Below are 19,228 nucleotides of genomic sequence, written 5' to 3'. Positions count from 1 at the left end.
TTGGACTGCGGTAAGTAAAGACAGTACAAAAGTTGATTTGCATTATAATGTATTGTAGCTTTTTATTTCAGTCTGGTTCTAGTTTCGTGCTATTTTTTATGATTTCTGTTTTATGAATGGTACAGCAGTTATTCCAGCCAGGCTCATGGGTCTGACCATAAAGTTAACTGGTAATCAGCAAAGTTTTAAGCTTTTCTATCTAAAGCTAATTTTCAAGTAGCTGCACATTGGAATTGTAAAATTTAGTGTTGCTTATAGTTGTGGGTTGAATGTTTGGTAATTTGTTTGAACTGTATTCATGTCTCTGGCTTGGTCAGTTGCTCATTTTTGTTTATTTATGTGAGCAAGAAATAAAATGTATATACACAACAATTTAGTTCATATTTTCATCTAGGTATCACAAATTGCTCTACAAACTAAGTGTCGCAACACCCCTCGAGGCAGCAAACATGCATTTTACATACAGGGAAAATAAGTCATGGAGTTTGTAAAGTGCCCTTGTTCACCCTTAGGCAGAGCTAGGTGAAGGACCTACACCTACAGGAAGATCAACATGCTGGCATTTGATCTTCCTGAGTTTGATTTAGCGTGCCTAGTGGTGACGAGCTAACTCAAACTATTGTGGTGCCACCATTGATCCTGGTACTTCTGGCAGTCAGAAGGAGTCAGGGAAGTTGACACAAGAATTTCTCTCATTGACCTCCCGCTGTGTGGACAGCAGCAAAAATAGATTTTTAGATAAGTCAACTCCAGCTGTGGAATTCTTGTAGCTGGATTTGTGTGTCTAAAATTGACTTTTTCCTCCTAATGTAGACCTGGCCTTAATGTTTCTTGCATTAGCCACCAGATGTGCTACATCATCCTTAGTGATCAAAGAACATATGCTGAAGTAGAAACTGTGGGCCTGGTCCAATACCCGTTGAAATCAATGGGAGTCTTTCTGTTGACTTTACTGGATTTTTGGATTAGATCTCCTATATACAAAAGAAGAACTTACATTAGGGTATGCTTAATTCTCTGTATATATCTCTGTTCTTTTCTCTTGCTCTATTCTTTATCTTCTTTTCTCTCTTCTACAAATTAATGCTGTAGTTTGAATTTTTTTTGACTTATTCTTTTGAAAAAACTTCTTTGGCGAAAAAAAGAAGTTATTTGAGGTTGGCTGGAGTTAGGCTAGTGTTGTGATGTTGTTACACTCAGGTACTGTTTCCTCGTAAGTTATGACTGGGATTTAGCTGGAGTTCATAGAGGTTGCAGTCTCATTGCCTGACCTGTTCTGATCTGGACATACCTGAGGCTCTGGGTGACTGGCCTGGGCTCCCAGGAAACAACCTCTCAAAAAGTAATTTCATAGGATATTTTTGTTTTTGAACTCTGAGCCATTGTCTAGTCTCATATCTAGTTTAGACAAATGTAGGAAGATATAGATATATGTAGACTTTGAGGGTCTGGCCGTATTGAAGTCAGCAGAAACTTGGCCATTTGCCGTCAGTGTCTGTGATTAGAATGAACTCTTCAATGTTCGGCACTAATTTGCTCTAAATTAAATAATATCTGGATTTTAAAACGCAACTGCTTCTGAAATGTGATGTGTAACAAGGGAACTGTCAAGGTTGTATGTTTTGTTGTCTCTATAAGTTCCAGATAAAAAATATTATTGAAAAGTAAAAAGATTCTTTAACTGCCAACATTGCAAACTTACCCTGAGATTTGAAAGTCAAGATGCGTTCTCTTTCGCTCAAGTCTTCAACAGTTTAAAAAAAAAAAGTCTGCAGTTGGAATTTAATTAAAAATTCAGGTGGTGCTCAAGCGAGGGAAGGATCCAGCTGACACTAACATGCTGAGTAGTTCTTGAGGAGTTAAAAAACTGTAACTTTGTATGTAAAATAAGCAGGTATGATTGTGCAGCAGATCTGTCATCTGAGAAGGTGGCATTTTCATATAATCTTTTCTTAACAATAACTTCATTCCTGATTAGTGTAATTTATTAGTAATGATTAGACCAAAATTTAGCCACTCACTCTGTGTTTGCCATTAAACATCCAGAACAGTAGGCAACCTTTTTCTTAGTGTGAACTTATGCGAGCTTTAGCAAGATGTGCTAGACTTGAGTGGCTTGGAAATAAAGGTGCTGTGGTATCTAAATTTTAGTTTAGTTTTATTACAAGAAGTGAATGTATCGTATCATCTGGGAACAAATTATTTCCTGTGCGCTAGAACTTCTGGAAATGCTCCCAACGTTCCCCCATTGCATACCTTCCCCCAGCTTCTGCTCAGTTCTGTAGACATGTTCCAGCAAATGTCAGACTAGTCATGAAGGACTATGAATTGTGTACACAATCTCTACAGTATACTAGTGCTCAGGTTAGCTGAGTGAACTTGCTATATTGTGGTTACAGGGGATTAGAGGGTATTATCTTTCCTGTACAAACAGCACATAAAAGTTGTCCAGGGATTTTTCCGTATCACTTTGGTAGTTAATACAGATTTATGGAATATGGTTTTAGAAGTAAAATATTTTTTGTCCTTTTGTAATACACACAATTTCTATATTGGGCACACATTTGTGATTTAGAGATCATGTTAAAACATAGAACACTTTTGTGTGGTTATTTCTCCTTCAGTGTATTTGTCATCTTAGTTGTACAGATGGAGGCATTAAAAAAATTCCTTGTATCATGCACTTTTTAAAAACACAAATTGAAGAATTTTTGTAAACTTGATGATGTGGTTTTGGGGCAGTCAGTTGTCCCAGCACTGTGATCTGTGGGGGCACTAGCTCATGGTCTTTGTTTCCAGCAGTGAAATTGTAGTAAAAACAGCTAAAATACATAAAATACTTCCATGTGTTGTTTTTTCGAAGTAGCAATTTCTGTAGTTGCCATGTACATGTTACATGATCACAAAACGGAAGGAAGATGATGGTTAAATTTGAAAATTGGTGAAAGATTGCGTGACTCTGAATAGGAAAGAATGTATCTGTGAGACAATCCCTCTGTATTGAAGTGAGGCATGCTGTACTAGGTAAACAGACAGCTGGTGATTTTTGTTCTATCCTTTCACTTTTGGACATTGGTTTTTGAAATTGTTCAGTAACTTGAGGTGCAGGATGTGTGTGTATATGAGGGGGGAGAGAGAGAGAGAGAGAGAGAGAGAGAGAGAGAAAAGTATAGTGAATGATAGTTTGGAATAAAAATATATCTTGGCATAAGTTTGTCCATCAGTCATGAATTGTGCTGGTCACCCCAAATGAGTTAAAACTTTTATGTCACGTAAACAGAACAGCTTTCTCCTCTTGTAAAGTCAGGTGCCTTAGTTAACATGTGCTCACTTGTTCAGGTCTCTAAAGGAATGTAAAATGTTAATGAGTTGATTTCTAAAATAGCTTTTCTGTACATAAAACTATCAGAATGTTAGGCAGACTACCTTTTAACCTTCAAAGAACAGAAGTAAATGTTCTCTGAGTGTCTTTTTCAAACCTGAAAATTTGCCTCTCCAAAAGGTATAGATCTCAAATTTCTAATCCTTCAGGATAACAAGGTGAAAGTTGTCGTTGATGTGAGGTAGAATGGTTGGTATCTTACACTATGGGCTGTTACAATTTTGTAGAAAACTTCAGAATGGTAGGGGGTAAAAGAAACACTGCCTTTGCAAGTTGTCTTAAAATAAAAATTACTGTTGTTTGAAGCCAATCTTAGATTTGGAATGTGAGAACAAGTCCCTGGGAAAATGGGATAGTGGAAAGACTGGAAGTTAAGCAGCCAAAGGAGTAAGGTAAATGTACTTAATCACACCTATTTCCACATGTATTATGTACTACAGGTTTAACCCACTGAGTACACACGTGTGTTGGATGTCCGTGCAGTTAGTGCATAATTTCTGTTTTCTGTTAGGCTAAAATAAACTCTGATAAATTTTATCTACATGGGAATGTTTATTATTGCACTCACCTGTGTGCGAACGTGATGTAATGTGTAAGGATAAATGGTGGTACTTACATTATATTTTGTAAGGGACAGAAAAGAAACCAGCTGTCCTGTGACAAATTGTACAACTAATTTGTTTCCTCTGGCCTCTTTTCCTTCCTTTGTCCTTAGACAGGATGAATTTGTGAGGGATAACGCGCAATGTTGGAGAGTGGAACAAATTGTTTTTTCCCATTGTTTTTGACAATGAATCTTATTTTTTTTTTGTCTTTTAGTTTACTTCAGAATTTCCATTTATGCATTGCTTGAGAAGCGTTCACCTCCATGGAGTACACTCCCTTTCTGTGCACCTAGCTGAGTCCCCACTGCACATAGAGTACAGTGCTAGGGACAGATTCTACAACCAGTGTTCCCACTAAGTTTTTCCATCCATGGATAGAGTAAAGTTTGTTACGTACACCAAAGCATGTGTGGATGGGCACCACCAATAGAAACACAGGCTGCTGGCTGTGGGTGGCTGTGGGTACTCCTCTAATCAGATGGGCGGCACCTGAGTTTCTCCTGGGTGGCTGCCCAAGTGCCCAGTTTATAGAGAACACTGCCTGCAGTCCTTACTCAAAATACGTATCTCTTCCTTAGGCACGTAGTCCTATTAAGTTAGCTTTCCAAGTAGTCAATTCGGGTGGGTGGGTGGGTGTGTGTGTGTGTGTGTGTGTGTGTGTGTTTTGCTTTATTTCAGCAGGACTACTCACATGAGTAAGGGCTATGGTTGTGTGGAAGGGCTGCATCTAATTTAGTCAGAATTTATATAATCTGACTATTTATGAATCCACTGAAAATTGGTGGTGTCTGAATTAGGGATGTAAATTTCCATTTAACTGGTTAACTGGTAGGTTAACCCACAGCTGGAGCTTCCCTGTCTGTGGGCGGGGAGCACTCTAGTGCGGCTGGAGCAGCCCCCATTTGCTGCAGCCCTGCAGGGTGAAGCACCGGGCAGGGGATTGCTCCAGCCCCTACCTGTTAACGATAACCAGTAACTTCCAACGTTAAGCCTCATCTATTTAGTGTGAGGGTTACCATTTAACTAGCTAATCATTAACATCTCTAGTCTGAATATGATTAAGCAAAACGGGTACATAAATGTGTTCTTGGAGACAGTTTACAATGGTGGATAAAGACTGTATCTGATTCTGAACAAATCATAAGAAGAGGCTCATTTACAGAGATCAGATAGGTCTTCTGGATAAGCAAGCATGAAATGTTGTTCATTGTTTTCTGGAGTACAGTATAACAATTGTATAGTTTCAGAGTTTGAAACTTTGGGCCCCGATAGCAAGAAACTTCTGGGTACTGCTAGGGAATAGTATCAAAAAGTGTCTAGCAGCATATATTGTGTATTACTTTAGAATTCCTTACATTAAATACATCTTTTCCATGGCTGAAAGCAGAGACAAATTTTTTCGCTCCTGGAGGGCCACTGGGTGTATCCTTCCCTAGTTAATTAGACCCCCCCCTTTGGGCAGGGGTCACTGGAGAGGCAGGAAAGAAAGATTATGATAACAAGAGGAAGCAGAAAGAATCATGCTCTCATTCTCAATCTGTTTTTTATTATAGTTTTAAATGTAAAACATGGTTTTAATTAAATACTGACCTGTGTATACACACATTCTTTAATTAATTCAGGCTTTGTTTGGAGAGCTGTGACCTTTTTATCCCTGTTCTGGATCAGAGCTGCTGCTTTTCAGACCTACTACTGATCATGGAAACTTCACTTTGATACACAGTGAAGTGCATGGGCAGGGATTGACTTAACGTTATAAGTGGTAATATATAAGAAAGGTGTCCCCTTGGGCATTTTTATGTGACCTAGAGTGAAAAATTGAATTATCCCTTTAAAAATGAAAAAAGAGTCATGAGCTAGTTACAAACCTTATCACATAAGTGTTTGTAATGAAAAGTATAGCTTATAGAGCGCATATTTATAAATGAAGAACAGAGATTTGGATCAATTATTTGCTTCATATTGTGATGCAACTTATCTAAAGCAGTGATTTATTTATTTATTTTAAGTCACTGATATGTTGAGAATACTCTGCATAAATGCTTATGATCAAATTCAGAACAAGATTAAAATTCCAAAACAAAATTGTTGTAGCCATATAACTCCAATAACATAGTGTGATTAACCTGTTTGTTGGCTGTTTTTTTGCTTGAGCATGTGGCTGTGAAATTACAGATTTGTGTGATGGCAATGATGTCTTGTTATGTAATAGTGCTTTTGAAAAATGAACTGTTTAATATAATAGAGAAGAGAGAAAAAGGAAAAAGAAATACAAACTACCGCCCTCTCCATTCTTTTAGTGAGTCAGTTGCATTTTTCACTTCTCTGCTGGCAACTAAATTTGTGATTTCCCATTTGGCCTCATGGAATGTTTTTATTTATATATCCTGTTAGTTCTAACTGTTCCACACTTGGGTAAAACCTGAACTACAAACATTTTTTATTATATTAAAGAGTTTGTGTATTGAACACAGGTGTTCATGCTCTGTAATGCTTGGCAGTTTATGGAGATACACCAGCTGTACTAAAACACAGGGGGGATATTATATCTATTCACACATTGCACATATTGTCGGAAAGCTAGAATTCCCATAATTGTCAGAAATCTTGTATGTACAAGTTCATAAATGCTCCCATAGAAAATATACAGTAATCCTCTGATAGTAAAGCCATTTTTATTTCAGAAACAGCTTATCCCTTATCATTATTGTGCTTTCTTGCTTCATTCGTTGACATTGTGTTTAGTTAGGTGTCAAAAATATTCAGTTAAATATTTGCGTGCCTCATTTATGTGAAACAGGTAAAATATTTTTGTAAGCTACTTTGATTCAACTCCGTTAGAAGTAAATCTTGAATTTAGTTGTTAAATTGCTAGTATCACAAGAATGGTTGGAAATAGAGGCAGGAAGAGCTAAAAGAGTAAATCTTGAAGACACAAACTGAAGGGGAAGGAAAACTAAGGTGCTTTTGGGCAACCTAGCATCAGGTATTGTTTCACAGGATATAGGGAATGGTAAGATCCCATATAGAACAGTGTTTAGGTCTGGGTGGTACTGGTGGGGAATGGGACATGAGCACTGATGCATGCCTCTCTGGGTGCCTCTGTACCCAAAAAGATATTGATAAATCGGAGGGGGAGTGAATTATAGGGCAAGACTAAAGGAGTTTGCTGAGAATGGTTTGGGTAAACAGAGGGGGAAGCAGGGAAGCTGTAGGCGTTTGAAAGTTGTGAACACTGGAGAGAGCGGCATTATTCATGGCACTTCAGGACAATATGAAGAAAAATGTTGAAAATGGATGGAACAGGGTGAAAAACCTCCTAATACAGAAATTTATTAAACAGTGAAACTGTGCAGTGAAAGCAGCAGCAATCTCATCACTTTAAATCATATTAAAGTAAAATGGACAAAGAGAGCACTAAGGGCCCAGTCCAGCATTGGCAGGGGAACAGACAAGGCAGCCAATTACACAGGTTCCCCTAGTACCTGCTCTAGATAATTTTTTATCATAAAAAGGGTGATGGAAAAGTGCCCTTAATTAGTTTTTCTTGTCTCTCCCCCGCCCCCAGCTCCCATCCACCCTGTAATTATTTCCCTGGGATTTTGGTTACTTTATTCTATCTCTTGGAACTGGTCTATTTTACATACACATGTGATCATCAAATCCCCTTTCCCCTTCATCAGAAATGAATATCTGTTGTTGTGTTCTGTGAACTAGCCAGAGCCTGATGTTGGGACTTTCTGTTTGATGATCATTTCCTGGCCAGTGCTGCAGTGTTTTCCCATGTGTCTGTGTTGTACTTTCTGTATTCATGGGAAACAGGATGCCATCTACATGTGTTTGGTTTTCTTTGTAGGTTTGTGCGCTCTGCGGAGAGCACTGGGAGAACAGGCGAACGTGCTAGACAGTGAGCTGGCTGGGTCAGTGAGGATTACTCTCAATGACTTCCTGCAGGGGATGAATGAGATCAGGCCCAGCGCCATGAGGGAGGTGGCTATCGACGTGCCAAAAGTAAGTCACGTTCCTCGGAACACAGGCGACACTTTAAACTCATAGTGAACCTAAACACTTTAAAGTTATAGTGAGACTTTGAAGATCCCTGTCTGCAAAGGTTCATTTTTAGAAAATAGAGGTCCCAAATCAATGTTTATGCATCATTTTTGACATTTCAGATTTTTTTTTTATTGTTGGCATTTGTTGTTAAGCATGAAAAGTAGACACTGCAGGACTCTGGTTGACTTATGCTTTATGATTTCGAGATCTGAGTAGGTTAACTGATCAAAAGCCTAAAAATGTAAGCTTGAAACAGGCACTGAACAGGTCTATGCATCAGAGCCTCTATTCCTGCAGCAACCAATTCAGATAGAAACAAAGCATTGGCATTTGTCACCAAAATTTATTGAAGTGAGGCTATGAAAAAGGTTAGAGTGACTGTGTGGAGCACAGCTGATTAATTGTGTAGTTAAACGAGAGCTGAGTCACTGAAAACACAGGCACAAATTCTGTTGACAGTCATACTTCTGCAACCTCATCGGCTTCAGCAAGATTGCAGAAGTTTAATTAGAAACAAAATTTGAGCTCCTGTGTGGTCAGCAGTGTTTCCAGTATGATCACTTTGCCTGCACAACTGTGTGTGAATATGGTATTAATTCATCTGAAAGATTAGCTGCTTCTTGGAAAAGATGTGCAGCTATCTTCTTCCATCACAATTTTTTCAACTTATATGGATGCTGTGTTTCTGTTAATATTTTTTTAAAAAATGTTTAGTGCAGCTCTTCATCATTTATTGGCTAGCGATTGCCATGGGCGGGAGCCACTTAAAGGACCTCAGAGCATTTTATTTATTTATTAATTGGTGGTAGGGTAATGTTGAAAAGCACTGATTAGAATTGGGACCTCAATGTCTTGTGTGCTGTCTAAACAATGAAAAGAGAAGATCTTGGCCTTGAAAGACTGTGGAGCTAACTAAATAGGTCTATTTTACAAGGTTCTAATAAGCCATGTATTATCTAAGAGAAAAAAGCCTAAAAAAACCAAAACACCAGAAAACAAAACCCCCCAAACCAAAGTGCTTAACACCTAACAATCAACATATTTGTAGGCATTGCATTGTCCACTCCCTTCTGGTAGTGCTTTATGTTAAGAAAATTCCAGAAATCTACAAAAGGACATATAAATCAACTCCAAGTTTTAAAAAAAAAAAAAACCTAGAAGAAAGTTATTAAGCATCATCGCTCAAAGATGAATTAACAGGGAATTCATTCACACAGTCATAAGTGGTTATTTCCCAACTATGGGAATAAGAAATCAAAACATTGAACCGTATACTCAATTTGTTCACTGTGGGCCAAATCTGGCCCTGTTATACCCTTAAAGTAAGTGGAATTATTCTGGATTTAAACAGAGTGAAAACTGACCCTCTCTATTTCACTTAGATATACCTAAATAGCTCCCACTGCCCGAGTGCCTCAAAATGTATTTATCCTCATAATATTCCCCTGTGGGGCAAAGGAGGTCACATGGGAAGACTGCAGCGTAAGAGAGAATTGAAACCAGGTCTCCTGTGTCTCAGGCTAGTGGCCTGACTACTAGACTCTAAATAATCATTCTTCTCAGTGCCTTTGTTCTTGTGTCTCAGTCCAGTTTTCCACAACATTAGTCATCAGACTGCTATTTAAAAACATCTGTTTATTGTAATGTATACACAAAAATGTTGTACACTAGGAGGACTTGGGCTTTTACAGACAAATGCCTCATTGGCTACGCCTACACGAGCCCCAGACTTCGAAATGGCCGCGCAAATGGCCATTTCGAAGTTTACTAATGAAGCACTGAAATGCATATTCAGCGCTTCATTAGCATGCGGGCAGCCGCAACACTTCGAAATTGACGCGCCTCGCCGCCGCGTGTCTTGTCCCGACGGGGCTCCTTTTCGAAAGGACCCCGCCTACTTCGAAGTCCCCTTATTCCCGTCAGCTCATGGGAATAAGGGGACTTCGAAGTAGGCGGGGTCCTTTTGAAAAGGAGCCCCGTGGGGACGAGACGCGCGGCGGCGAAGCGCGTCAATTTCGAAGTGCCGTGGCCGCCCGAATGCTAACGAAGCGCTGAATATGCATTTCAGCGCTTCATTAGTAAACTTCGAAATGGCCATTTGCATGGCCATTTCGAAGTTTGGGGCTCGTGTAGACACGGCCATTCTGTCAAGAACTACACACGCTTAACTTCATTGACTTTGCAGGATTGGAGATAAAGGAGTGCAAGGAAAGGAACAGTCCTTTTATACCATTGTATCTTCCCAAATTTTTACAAAATCGTAATTATGTCACTTAATAAAAAACATCCTTCAGTGGTGGCATACTAAAACTTCCAAAATCCTTCAGATCGGGGTGGATCTCTGTGTAAATGTGGAGAAGTATCTGTTTGCATCAGAGTTTTTAAGTTTGTTAGTGTAATTGGGCTTCTGCTGATGAATGTATGTGTGTTTTATGGTCATGTTTTTATTAGTGTGAGGTAAAAGTGTGAATCAGCAATAGACAGGTCACTGATCATTTAGTGTATTGTTGTATAACAGAGCAGCTGCCTCATTATATGAAACTAGGCTTGGCCCTCCAGTTCCAGTCCAATTGCTAGCTGGTTATAATGAGGTAGGTGGCTATCTCTGGGTGTTCAGAATCCTGACAGCTTAGAGGGAGTATTTAGAACCCAGAGTTTAGAAGGAAGAGAATCCAGAGTCCTGAGAGAAAAGAGAGCTCAGAGGAGCACAGATTTGAAGAGTGAAGCAAGATCAGTGTAGAGGAAGACTGACGAATCCCCCAGGGATGAAGACTGAAAACAGAAAGGGAGATGCCCACTGCTCTCTCAGCCAAAGAGCTGAAGCTTAGGGTAGGGTGCGGGGTGCAGAGAGGGCTGAAGTCTGAGGAGCAATGAAGGGGTGAGTCCTCTGATGTCTCCAGGCCGGAGCTGGATCTTAAGTACTTGAATGTGGGTGCAAACCAGGTAGGTTGGCAGCTAGATGGGTGCAATTACAATCATTTGGGGCTCATGATCTTCTGCCAGCAATATTACAGACTGTTTATGCCCTAGTCTACTTTACTGTTTGGGGTAATAATGTACAATTGTCCAGACTTAGAGCATCTGCTGGGAAACCTTTGGCATTATTTGCTTTTCACAAGAACAGGATCACCATTAGTTCGAACTTCGAACTTAGGCACTACATTGAAATAGCCAGCAGAGAGTCTATATGCATTTTCCCTTACTTTGAAGTAGGGAGCCCAGCTTTGAAGTCCTTACTCCATTCCCAGGAACTGAGTAGTGCCCTACTTCGAAGTAGGGTGTGTGGATGCTCAGCTTCGAAGTTGCTTACTTCAAAGTTGTACTTTGAAGTAAGCAACTTTTGAAGTCATTTTTGTAGGGTGGACACAGCCTTAGAGTGATTAATCTTCAGATGCTTTCACCTACTTATTTCTGTGAAGATAGGCTTCTTCTGCTACCCCTCCCCTCCAAAATAAAAAAAGTATCTGAGTAGACAGGTAATAGTGCATGTTACTTTTTGGGTAAATGAGAGATTAAATTTCTTTTTAAAAGTGTTTCAAAGTTTGACATCAGTTCTGTTGGTACCTAAGAAAGACCTTGCTAAAAATATAATTAAAGCCTGAAGTAACTGACTAACCACAAGAAACTTTCCAATAGGATACACTAGCTAACAATACAATAGAAACATAGTGTATAAATTGCATTACTGTATTAATTGTTCATTTTGTTTCGAAGATGCGTTATTACAAGGGAAAGACAGGTGCAACTTTTAGGCCAGGGTGGCCAACCAGTTAGCGACTAAGAGACATGGATAGAGTGCAAAGAGCCATGTATTATACATTTATTTTTATATATCTGTGGCTCAATGCCCTCTCTGTTCCCCAGAGCCAGGCACGCCCAGCCCCTGGCTGTAACCCAGTCCCTTACCCCAGAGCCAGGCACCCCCCAGTCACCCACTCAGACTCAATGCTGGTGACTCACCGAAGCCACCATCACTGCTGCCACTGGGCACTTCTCCCATCAAATGCTGGGACACGTGTGCAGAGGGCCAGCTTTCATTATCTTAGGTTAATACTTCTGGTTATAAAACTGGCTGTTTTTTATGTTAAGACAGTTTAAAGTAACCATATGTAAAGCAAATGAGAAGAGACATAGCAAAGGTGTGTAACATAATATACTTTAAGCCATGAGTAAAGGCAGTTAGCTAAAAGGCTCATTTCTGCTTTGGTTTTATGCCAATACCTTTGTATTTTCCTGGAAGTATTAACATCCTCTTCCCACCACTGAAGATAAATAACGTTCTGTTTTTATCATGGGAACTGAAGAGAAATTAATCAAAATATGCAGATTTTTCTCTGAAATCTCCAACATTTTGAGCAGGCCAGTGACTGGAAAGATTTTATTGCCCTAATAATCTCTGATTTTTTTTTAATCTTAAATTTCAGTATGTATTGCAGGGGGGTCATGTATATATGATTTTATTTAACTGAGTTGCGCTGGTTGTACTCATTTTTAATGAACAATCAGCAAAAGCCACACTGCTGTGCCCCCATGATTTTAGTTGTTGCATAGTATACATTTGCCTTAACTTGTATGAGCAGCATAGGTCATCTGCATTATTTAAATGATGAAGACTCTCTGTTGCAATACTTAGTTTTCCTACTCAAAGCACATCCAGTGCATTACTGCAGAAAGCAGCCAAGATTGAGTTTGGAGAGCGATTTAATAGACAGTGAGCATGTTTGGAGGACAGGAGAGGAAAGGGTTGTCCAGGTGTAGAGGACACACATTATAGTCCACTTCCTAGTGTAGCATGTACTTGCGTTCCCTTGTCAGTCCATGTAGCAGTGAGTGCTACGGTATGAAGTGTTTGTGAGAGGGAACAGTGCAAAATGCTTGTATGCTGGCTGCAAGAATCTGTTGAGTGTCCTGCACTCCTTCATTTTAATGGAAGGTCTCTTGAAGTTCGTTCCATGTAACCTCTTTGGAGGACTGCTCTTGTGTGTCAGGGAGGCTGGGGAAGAGAGGTGCATGTTCTACATCAGGAAGTTAGTTCTGTCCATTAGTTGTTTGGGGAGCTTTGCTGTAGCAGCCGTTCCTCCTCCTTCTCTAGGCTTCTCAGAATTCTCTTTGGAGCCCCAAGGGTTTTTCCTGCCTGTTTTTTCTCCTGTTGTAATGCAGCACATTGTGACTGTGTCTACATTAGAGCATAAATTTGATTTTAAGCCACTTGTCTCAATTTTGCAATGTTACTGTATGCAATGCAAATACCATTAGGTTAATTTTAATGGGTGCTAAGGTCAACTTTCTCCAGAGATGTTACATGGAACGAACTTCAGGAGACCTTCCATTAAAATGAAGGAGTGCAGGACACTCAACTTTCTCTCCTCAACCCACTGATGTGGTGTAATGCCAAGTTTGAATTTAAAAGGTCAAATTAATGCTGGTATTGACACATTACTTTAAATCGATTTTATTGGGCTCCAGGGGTATTCCACAACGCTCTGAATGTGTACATTCTGTTGCCTTTCACCTCTGCTGCTCTCCATGAGCTCATGGGAATAAGGGGACTTCGAAGAAGGTGGCGTCCTTTCGAAAAGGAGCCCCGTCTGGACGCGCCGCGCGGCTGCAAGGCTCGTCAATTTCGAAGCGCCGCTGCCGCCCGCATGCTAATGAAGCGCTGAATATGCATGTCAGCGCTTCATTAGTAAACTTCGAAATGGCCATTTGCATGGCCATTTCGAAGTTTGGGGCACGTGTAGACACAGCCCATGTGTTGGTTACAAATATTTTCAGGGGCTGGCCTCTGGGAGGCAACATGCACTGGGAGCTGGCCCCCAGTGGCAGATATTTTCAAGGCTGTCCCCATGTAGGCATGCAACTTATTGAAAACATCAACAGGTTACTTGGGGGCTGACCCCTCAGAGGTAACATGTGCTGGGGGGCCGGCCCAGGCAACCAATATTTGCATGTCCCAGTACTCTCCCATCCCAAAGTGTGTGGCTTGGGGGAGCCACAGTTTCAGCAGTGACCTGTTAGGTGTGTTTTCACAGGAGGAAAAGTAGCTGAGCTATCTGTTGAAGTGGCAAAGTCAGCTGTGTCCCCTTCATGTTTAAAAGTGACTTTTTCTTTCCTTTGGGATTCTCTACTCTTCCTTCTGTCCTGTTTTACACGTTTTTCCTGCTTTCCTCCCACAGCTCATTTGGGTGCTTCATCTTGTGATGCCCACCTGCTTGCTTTATTTTCATACATCCATGGTACGGTGGGCTGGGTATATGCAACCCATTAGCTGGGTGCACGCAGGCTCATTTGAGTGCTTCGCCTTCTGAAGCCCACCTGTTTGATGTGTTTTCTCAGGGGGAAAAGTAGTTGAGCAACCTGTTGACATGGTACAGTCAGCTGGGTGTTCCCAGAGCTCATTTTTGTTGATGTGTAAGGTACCACAAAAGCCATTTTGCTTGTTTTGTGAAATTCTAGGAAATTCCTGATAACATATTCCACACTAGAAGATTTTTTCCTCGTGTGACACATGTGGTTTCTGTTTATAATTTTCTGTGTCCAGCTCTCTCTACTGGAAAGATGTACAATTATTATCCACCTTTTACGTATATAAATTAATATAAGAATGAAATTATGTGGTTTTGAAAATTAAGTCAGTCCTTTTTTTTCTTCCCCTTGGGAAACTATGCTGCTGTTACTGTTTGGTTATCAAGTTAATTTAGAAATTTAGTTTCATATATTGTCTGTGGTATTTTTAAAAAAGTGTTTTCTACCAGTATGAAGCTACAGAAAGCATCTTTTTTCTCTTTACTAAAACATGCTGAACTGCAAATAATGTTCTTTCCTTTTTTATTTCTATTAACGTGAAGGTAACCTATTAAGACCTGGTCTTAAAAATATTTAACTCTGTAAATATGTTAGTCTCTTATTTTGAGGAATTATGTGTCACTCAGCTTCTTAAGTTACTGTTTTCAACTTCATTCAGTGGTTTCAGTAATTCATTCCTCCCCAGCCTCCAAATAAGCAACAATGTGCACAACTGCGTGAGCTCCTTTACTATCATTTAGCTAGTGTTTGTTCATTCAGGCTTGTTTACATGATGGAATAGAAACAAAGATGATCTTTCACAGTACTCCTCTGAAATAGCACATAAGAAATAGGTATTAGCACTGACAAGTAGCAGAATTTGGGTTATAGCAAGTTAGCAAAATTGGCAGATTGCTTTGGCAGTATATGAGCCCTGACTACTCATTCCTCAGACTCAGAAACGGCAATCCTTTCTTTCCTCTGAATTGGTATATCTCTTTTATTCTCACGGCAATTCTACCTTTAGCTAGTGCATCTCTACTCTTCTGAGTAGGCAGTAGCTGTCAGTTGAGCGTATTTTTGTTTCCATACTCAGCCAAGTAGTTATTGGTTTAAAAAAGAGGACATGGTTGGTGATTTAAAAATAAAAATTAAAAAAACCCTTTTTCATGGGTTCTATAAATAATAATTTTCCTTGGATGATTCTAGCATGAGGATCTACATGGTCTGATGGTAGCAGATCCTCAACTTCTTACTTTCTAACTAACATTTTCTGTTCTGCTCACTTTTTAGTTGATGCCCCATGCGGGTGGACCATTTGTGGTTTTTTTCAGCACTGTTGTATTATTTTATCATAAAATGAGACAACGAAGCTCGTGGTTTTATTTGGTTGAAATTCTTTCATTTGCTCCTTGGTTGTTGGTTTGCGTATTTGTCTTTCGTGCCCTGAACATTGCTTGTTCTTGGGCTATATTGCTTTATCCAGAAGTAAAATAATATTTTTAGTTTCCAGTGCTCAGATATCAGACCTAGGGCACCAAGAAGTCAATGGAATTGAGTGAGATCATCTGATTTCAGTAGCCTGGGAGAGAACTAGGTCAGGAATGAGGGTGATAAATGTTAGATTTTAATTTTCCTCCATCCTCCATGAGTTAGTCTCTTCACCATCTCATCACAGGAACCTCTTTCTACCTGATCCTTATTTTTCTCTCTTCCCCATCCTTGTGTCTGCGTCTGTCAATGTACAAATGAAGCTCAAGAGGAAAGTCCTGACTTTATAGTCATTAAATCTGTTGCCTGTCTTTGAAGACTGCATATTTTAGGAGCTCATCGTCTCAAAACAAAAGATCAGCTGATTCAAACACTTCTTATCATAAATGTTTTTTGTCTTTAGTATCTAAAGCATTGTTGAAGGGATGTTGATGCCAGAAGGGGCAAGTTAGCAGACCGCTTACTGCAAACACAGAACATACAGGGAATTAGCTGGGGTGAGAAAAATTGTCACAGTCATCTTCACAACTTTGGCAGAGCTCATTTTAGAGCTACTCCCTGTTTTGAATACTGTTTTTAATTGTGGGGGGAGGGATAGCTCAGTGGGTTCTGCATTGGCTTTCTAACCCAGGGTTGTGAGTTCAGTCCTTCAGGGGGCCATTTAGACATCCGGAGCAAGCAGATTTAAAAAAAAAAATCTCTGAGATGGTGAGAGGTCCTACTGGGAGCACAGGGAACTGGACTCAATGACCTCTGAAGGTCCCTTCCAGCTCTATGAGATTGGTATATCTCCATAAATTTAAAAAAAATTTTTTTTTACTACATTATATTTAGTGTGATACATTCATTGGTGTCTATGCTTTTACTCACATTTTTAGCCAAGCAATTCCAACTGCAGTTAATCTTTAACATGTAAATACTCATCCAGTATTTTTAATTTATTAGTTAAATCTATAGAGCACAAGTCCAGGGTGGAATAAATGTTGCAAAATGATTTAAAACATTTCTGTCCTTCAAACATATATGCGTGTTACTAGTCCCATATAACTGAAAGGAAATTCTTGCATAGAGGATGAGTTTCTTAAGTGAGTTAATTGAAAATAATTATCTCTTAACTTCATACTGAATTTTCCCCAAGAAGGAAACCAAAGCGTTTCACAAATCATATCTAAATGCGACACACACAAGTACTGAAGTGATTGAAATAATCCCAGAGTTTACAGACGGTGTAGGTACAGATACCGAATTGTATTTTTGGATAACAGCAGTTATTGATCTTTGAAATAGATGCTCAATATGTGAAATTTTACCCCCCTCCCATTATGTAAAGTCAAAATTATGTAAATTCACCATTTTCCCTTTTTTTCTTTAATCAGTTGCTTTAATAATGAACTTTTTAAAAGTTTCATGATACAAACCTGTTGAAAGGGTGATGCATGCCATGGTCCTGTGCAACTCTCCATTCTGTGCTCATGTGTGGATTTAGCAAAATGGTCTGCTTTGTAGGTGCTCTGGTCGGACATAGGAGGATTGGAAACTGTCAAACTGAAATTGAAGCAGGCAGTGGAATGGCCCCTCAAGCATCCTGAATCCTTCATTCGAATGGGTATTCAGCCACCCAAAGGAGTGCTGCTTTATGGACCTCCGGGATGCTCAAAAACCATGATAGCGAAAGCATTGGCCAATGAAAGTGGCCTCAACTTCTTGGTGGTGAAGGTAAGCCATTTAGTTTTATTTTTTCCTCTCAGAGTAGCAAATGACTTCAGACAATACAAATGTTTTTGTGTTTCAGATCAACTTTCTGTTCTCCGCACGTTCATTGCTCGGGGCAGATGCCCACACCTGTGGAATTCAGAGGTAGTCTAGTGTTGTTGCTGGAAGCTCCAAGACTGGTTTCAATCCCTGGCTCCAGCTCAGGCAGCCACCTGATTTTCTGCCTCTGGTAGTGGGACAAGTTGGCAGTTTGGTTTCTCCTAGCTATTTTAGTTTGTTTATTTCTTAATCATTTTTGTGCAGTTGAGCATGACAGTCTTCCTGGAATTGGGTCCGTAGCAGCCTGGACCTGCTGCTGTAGTGCTTCCCTGCCATGCCCCTTGGGTGTGGCAGTGCTGTCCTGCAAACACCTGGCTAAATGTAAGTGGTGCTCCTTATAAGAACAGCAATTTGCATGCACTACAGAGGGTGAATGATGCCCTGCCTTTTGCCAGCCAGCCAAACTTTGTGTTGCCAGGGCACGAGGCTCAAGAGTTAGACTGGGAGGGAGATCCTTGAAGGATCCAGAGTCATCTGCTGTCCCACCCGCAAGATACAGAAGAGGGCCCTCTGCTCCTCCAGGGAAAAAACAGGGCTCTTGCAGAGCTCCCTATCCGGGGGGAATTTGATTATATTCCCGGTTAAGTCCTACAAACCTAGAGACTCTCAGAAGGGCAAAAGCAACTGTTGCTTTCACAAGGTGGTATTTTAATATTGTTAGTGAACAACTGAGGTGAAAATCTTTCTTTGATTTGGTTTTTGACAAGCAATAGATTTTGATTTGGCGGTTACCAGAATAGCGTTGCTGTTACTAAACAGGTATCTTACAAATGCAAACTTTCAGGTGAGGAGTTATTGGGAGCAGCGTTACATAAATTAGTTGCTGAGATTGCACAAAGATGTCTGTCCTCATTGTCAAAGAAGGACTTGGTCCTCATTGTGAAAGTCAGCATAGCAACTATTGTTTACCATGAGCATCATGGGTATCCAGGAAAGGACTATTACCCTGGTACATGGAAGAAATTGAAAGCAGAAGCTTCCAAGGAAATCAAGATACTTTTTCTTCCAGGCCAGCAAAATCCTCGGGGAGACAAAGGCAAATAGTATTTGCATACACAAGCTCACATTTCCTGCACGAGACTCTTCCTTTTGATCTGTCCTCTGCACATTTTTAAATAGCTGGTGGTAGTCAAAGCAAGGCACAGATTGCACATAATGATCCTCTTCTCATGCATAGACAGCATGCCAGTCAGTACTCTGTCCAGGGAAACAGACCCATTCAGGAATGAACAGTTGCTGGAAAGAATTTATAGCCACTGGTTCTTAGAAGTCGAGTGGAGCCTTTGATCCCAGTACAGAGAATTACCCTTCCAAAGGTCAAAACAGACACGTATCTGTCTGTAATTGTACCAATCATTTTAGAAATATGGGTACCAGCCATTCTAGCCTTTTTAGACAGTCACGTTGGATCCCTCATTTTGAGTATCCTGTGCCAAGTTTAATCACAGTGACGGATTAGACAGTCATGTGAGCAGCCTTTCTAGCTGCCATATCTTTGAAAAGCAAATGTTGGTAGTTTAGTTCCCATATCTGTACAAGAATCACACAGCCATTGCAAAAATATTATTCTTATAGCTTCAGAAATCTTTCTGTTCAAGGA

The 19,228-nt window shown here is 40.0% G+C and overlaps 1 protein-coding gene across 4 annotated transcripts in view; it reads left to right on the top strand.

Annotated features, from left to right (window-relative positions):
- Positions 1-19,228, top strand: part of AFG2A (AAA ATPase AFG2A) — a 269,455-nt gene that overhangs the window by 29,489 nt on the left and 220,738 nt on the right. For all 4 annotated transcript variants that reach the window (XM_074993342.1, XM_074993343.1, XM_074993344.1 and 1 more), the window contains exons 10-11: positions 7,844-7,998; positions 17,323-17,532. In XM_074993342.1, coding sequence (XP_074849443.1) covers positions 7,844-7,998; positions 17,323-17,532 — 365 coding nt within the window. The remainder of the gene's footprint in view (positions 1-7,843; positions 7,999-17,322; positions 17,533-19,228) is intronic.

The sequence above is a fragment of the Carettochelys insculpta genome, chromosome 4 (assembly GCF_033958435.1).
Source record: "Carettochelys insculpta isolate YL-2023 chromosome 4, ASM3395843v1, whole genome shotgun sequence".
In the NCBI taxonomy this organism is placed as follows: Eukaryota; Metazoa; Chordata; order Testudines; family Carettochelyidae; genus Carettochelys; species Carettochelys insculpta.
This window is presented reverse-complemented; position numbering and strand designations above follow the sequence as displayed.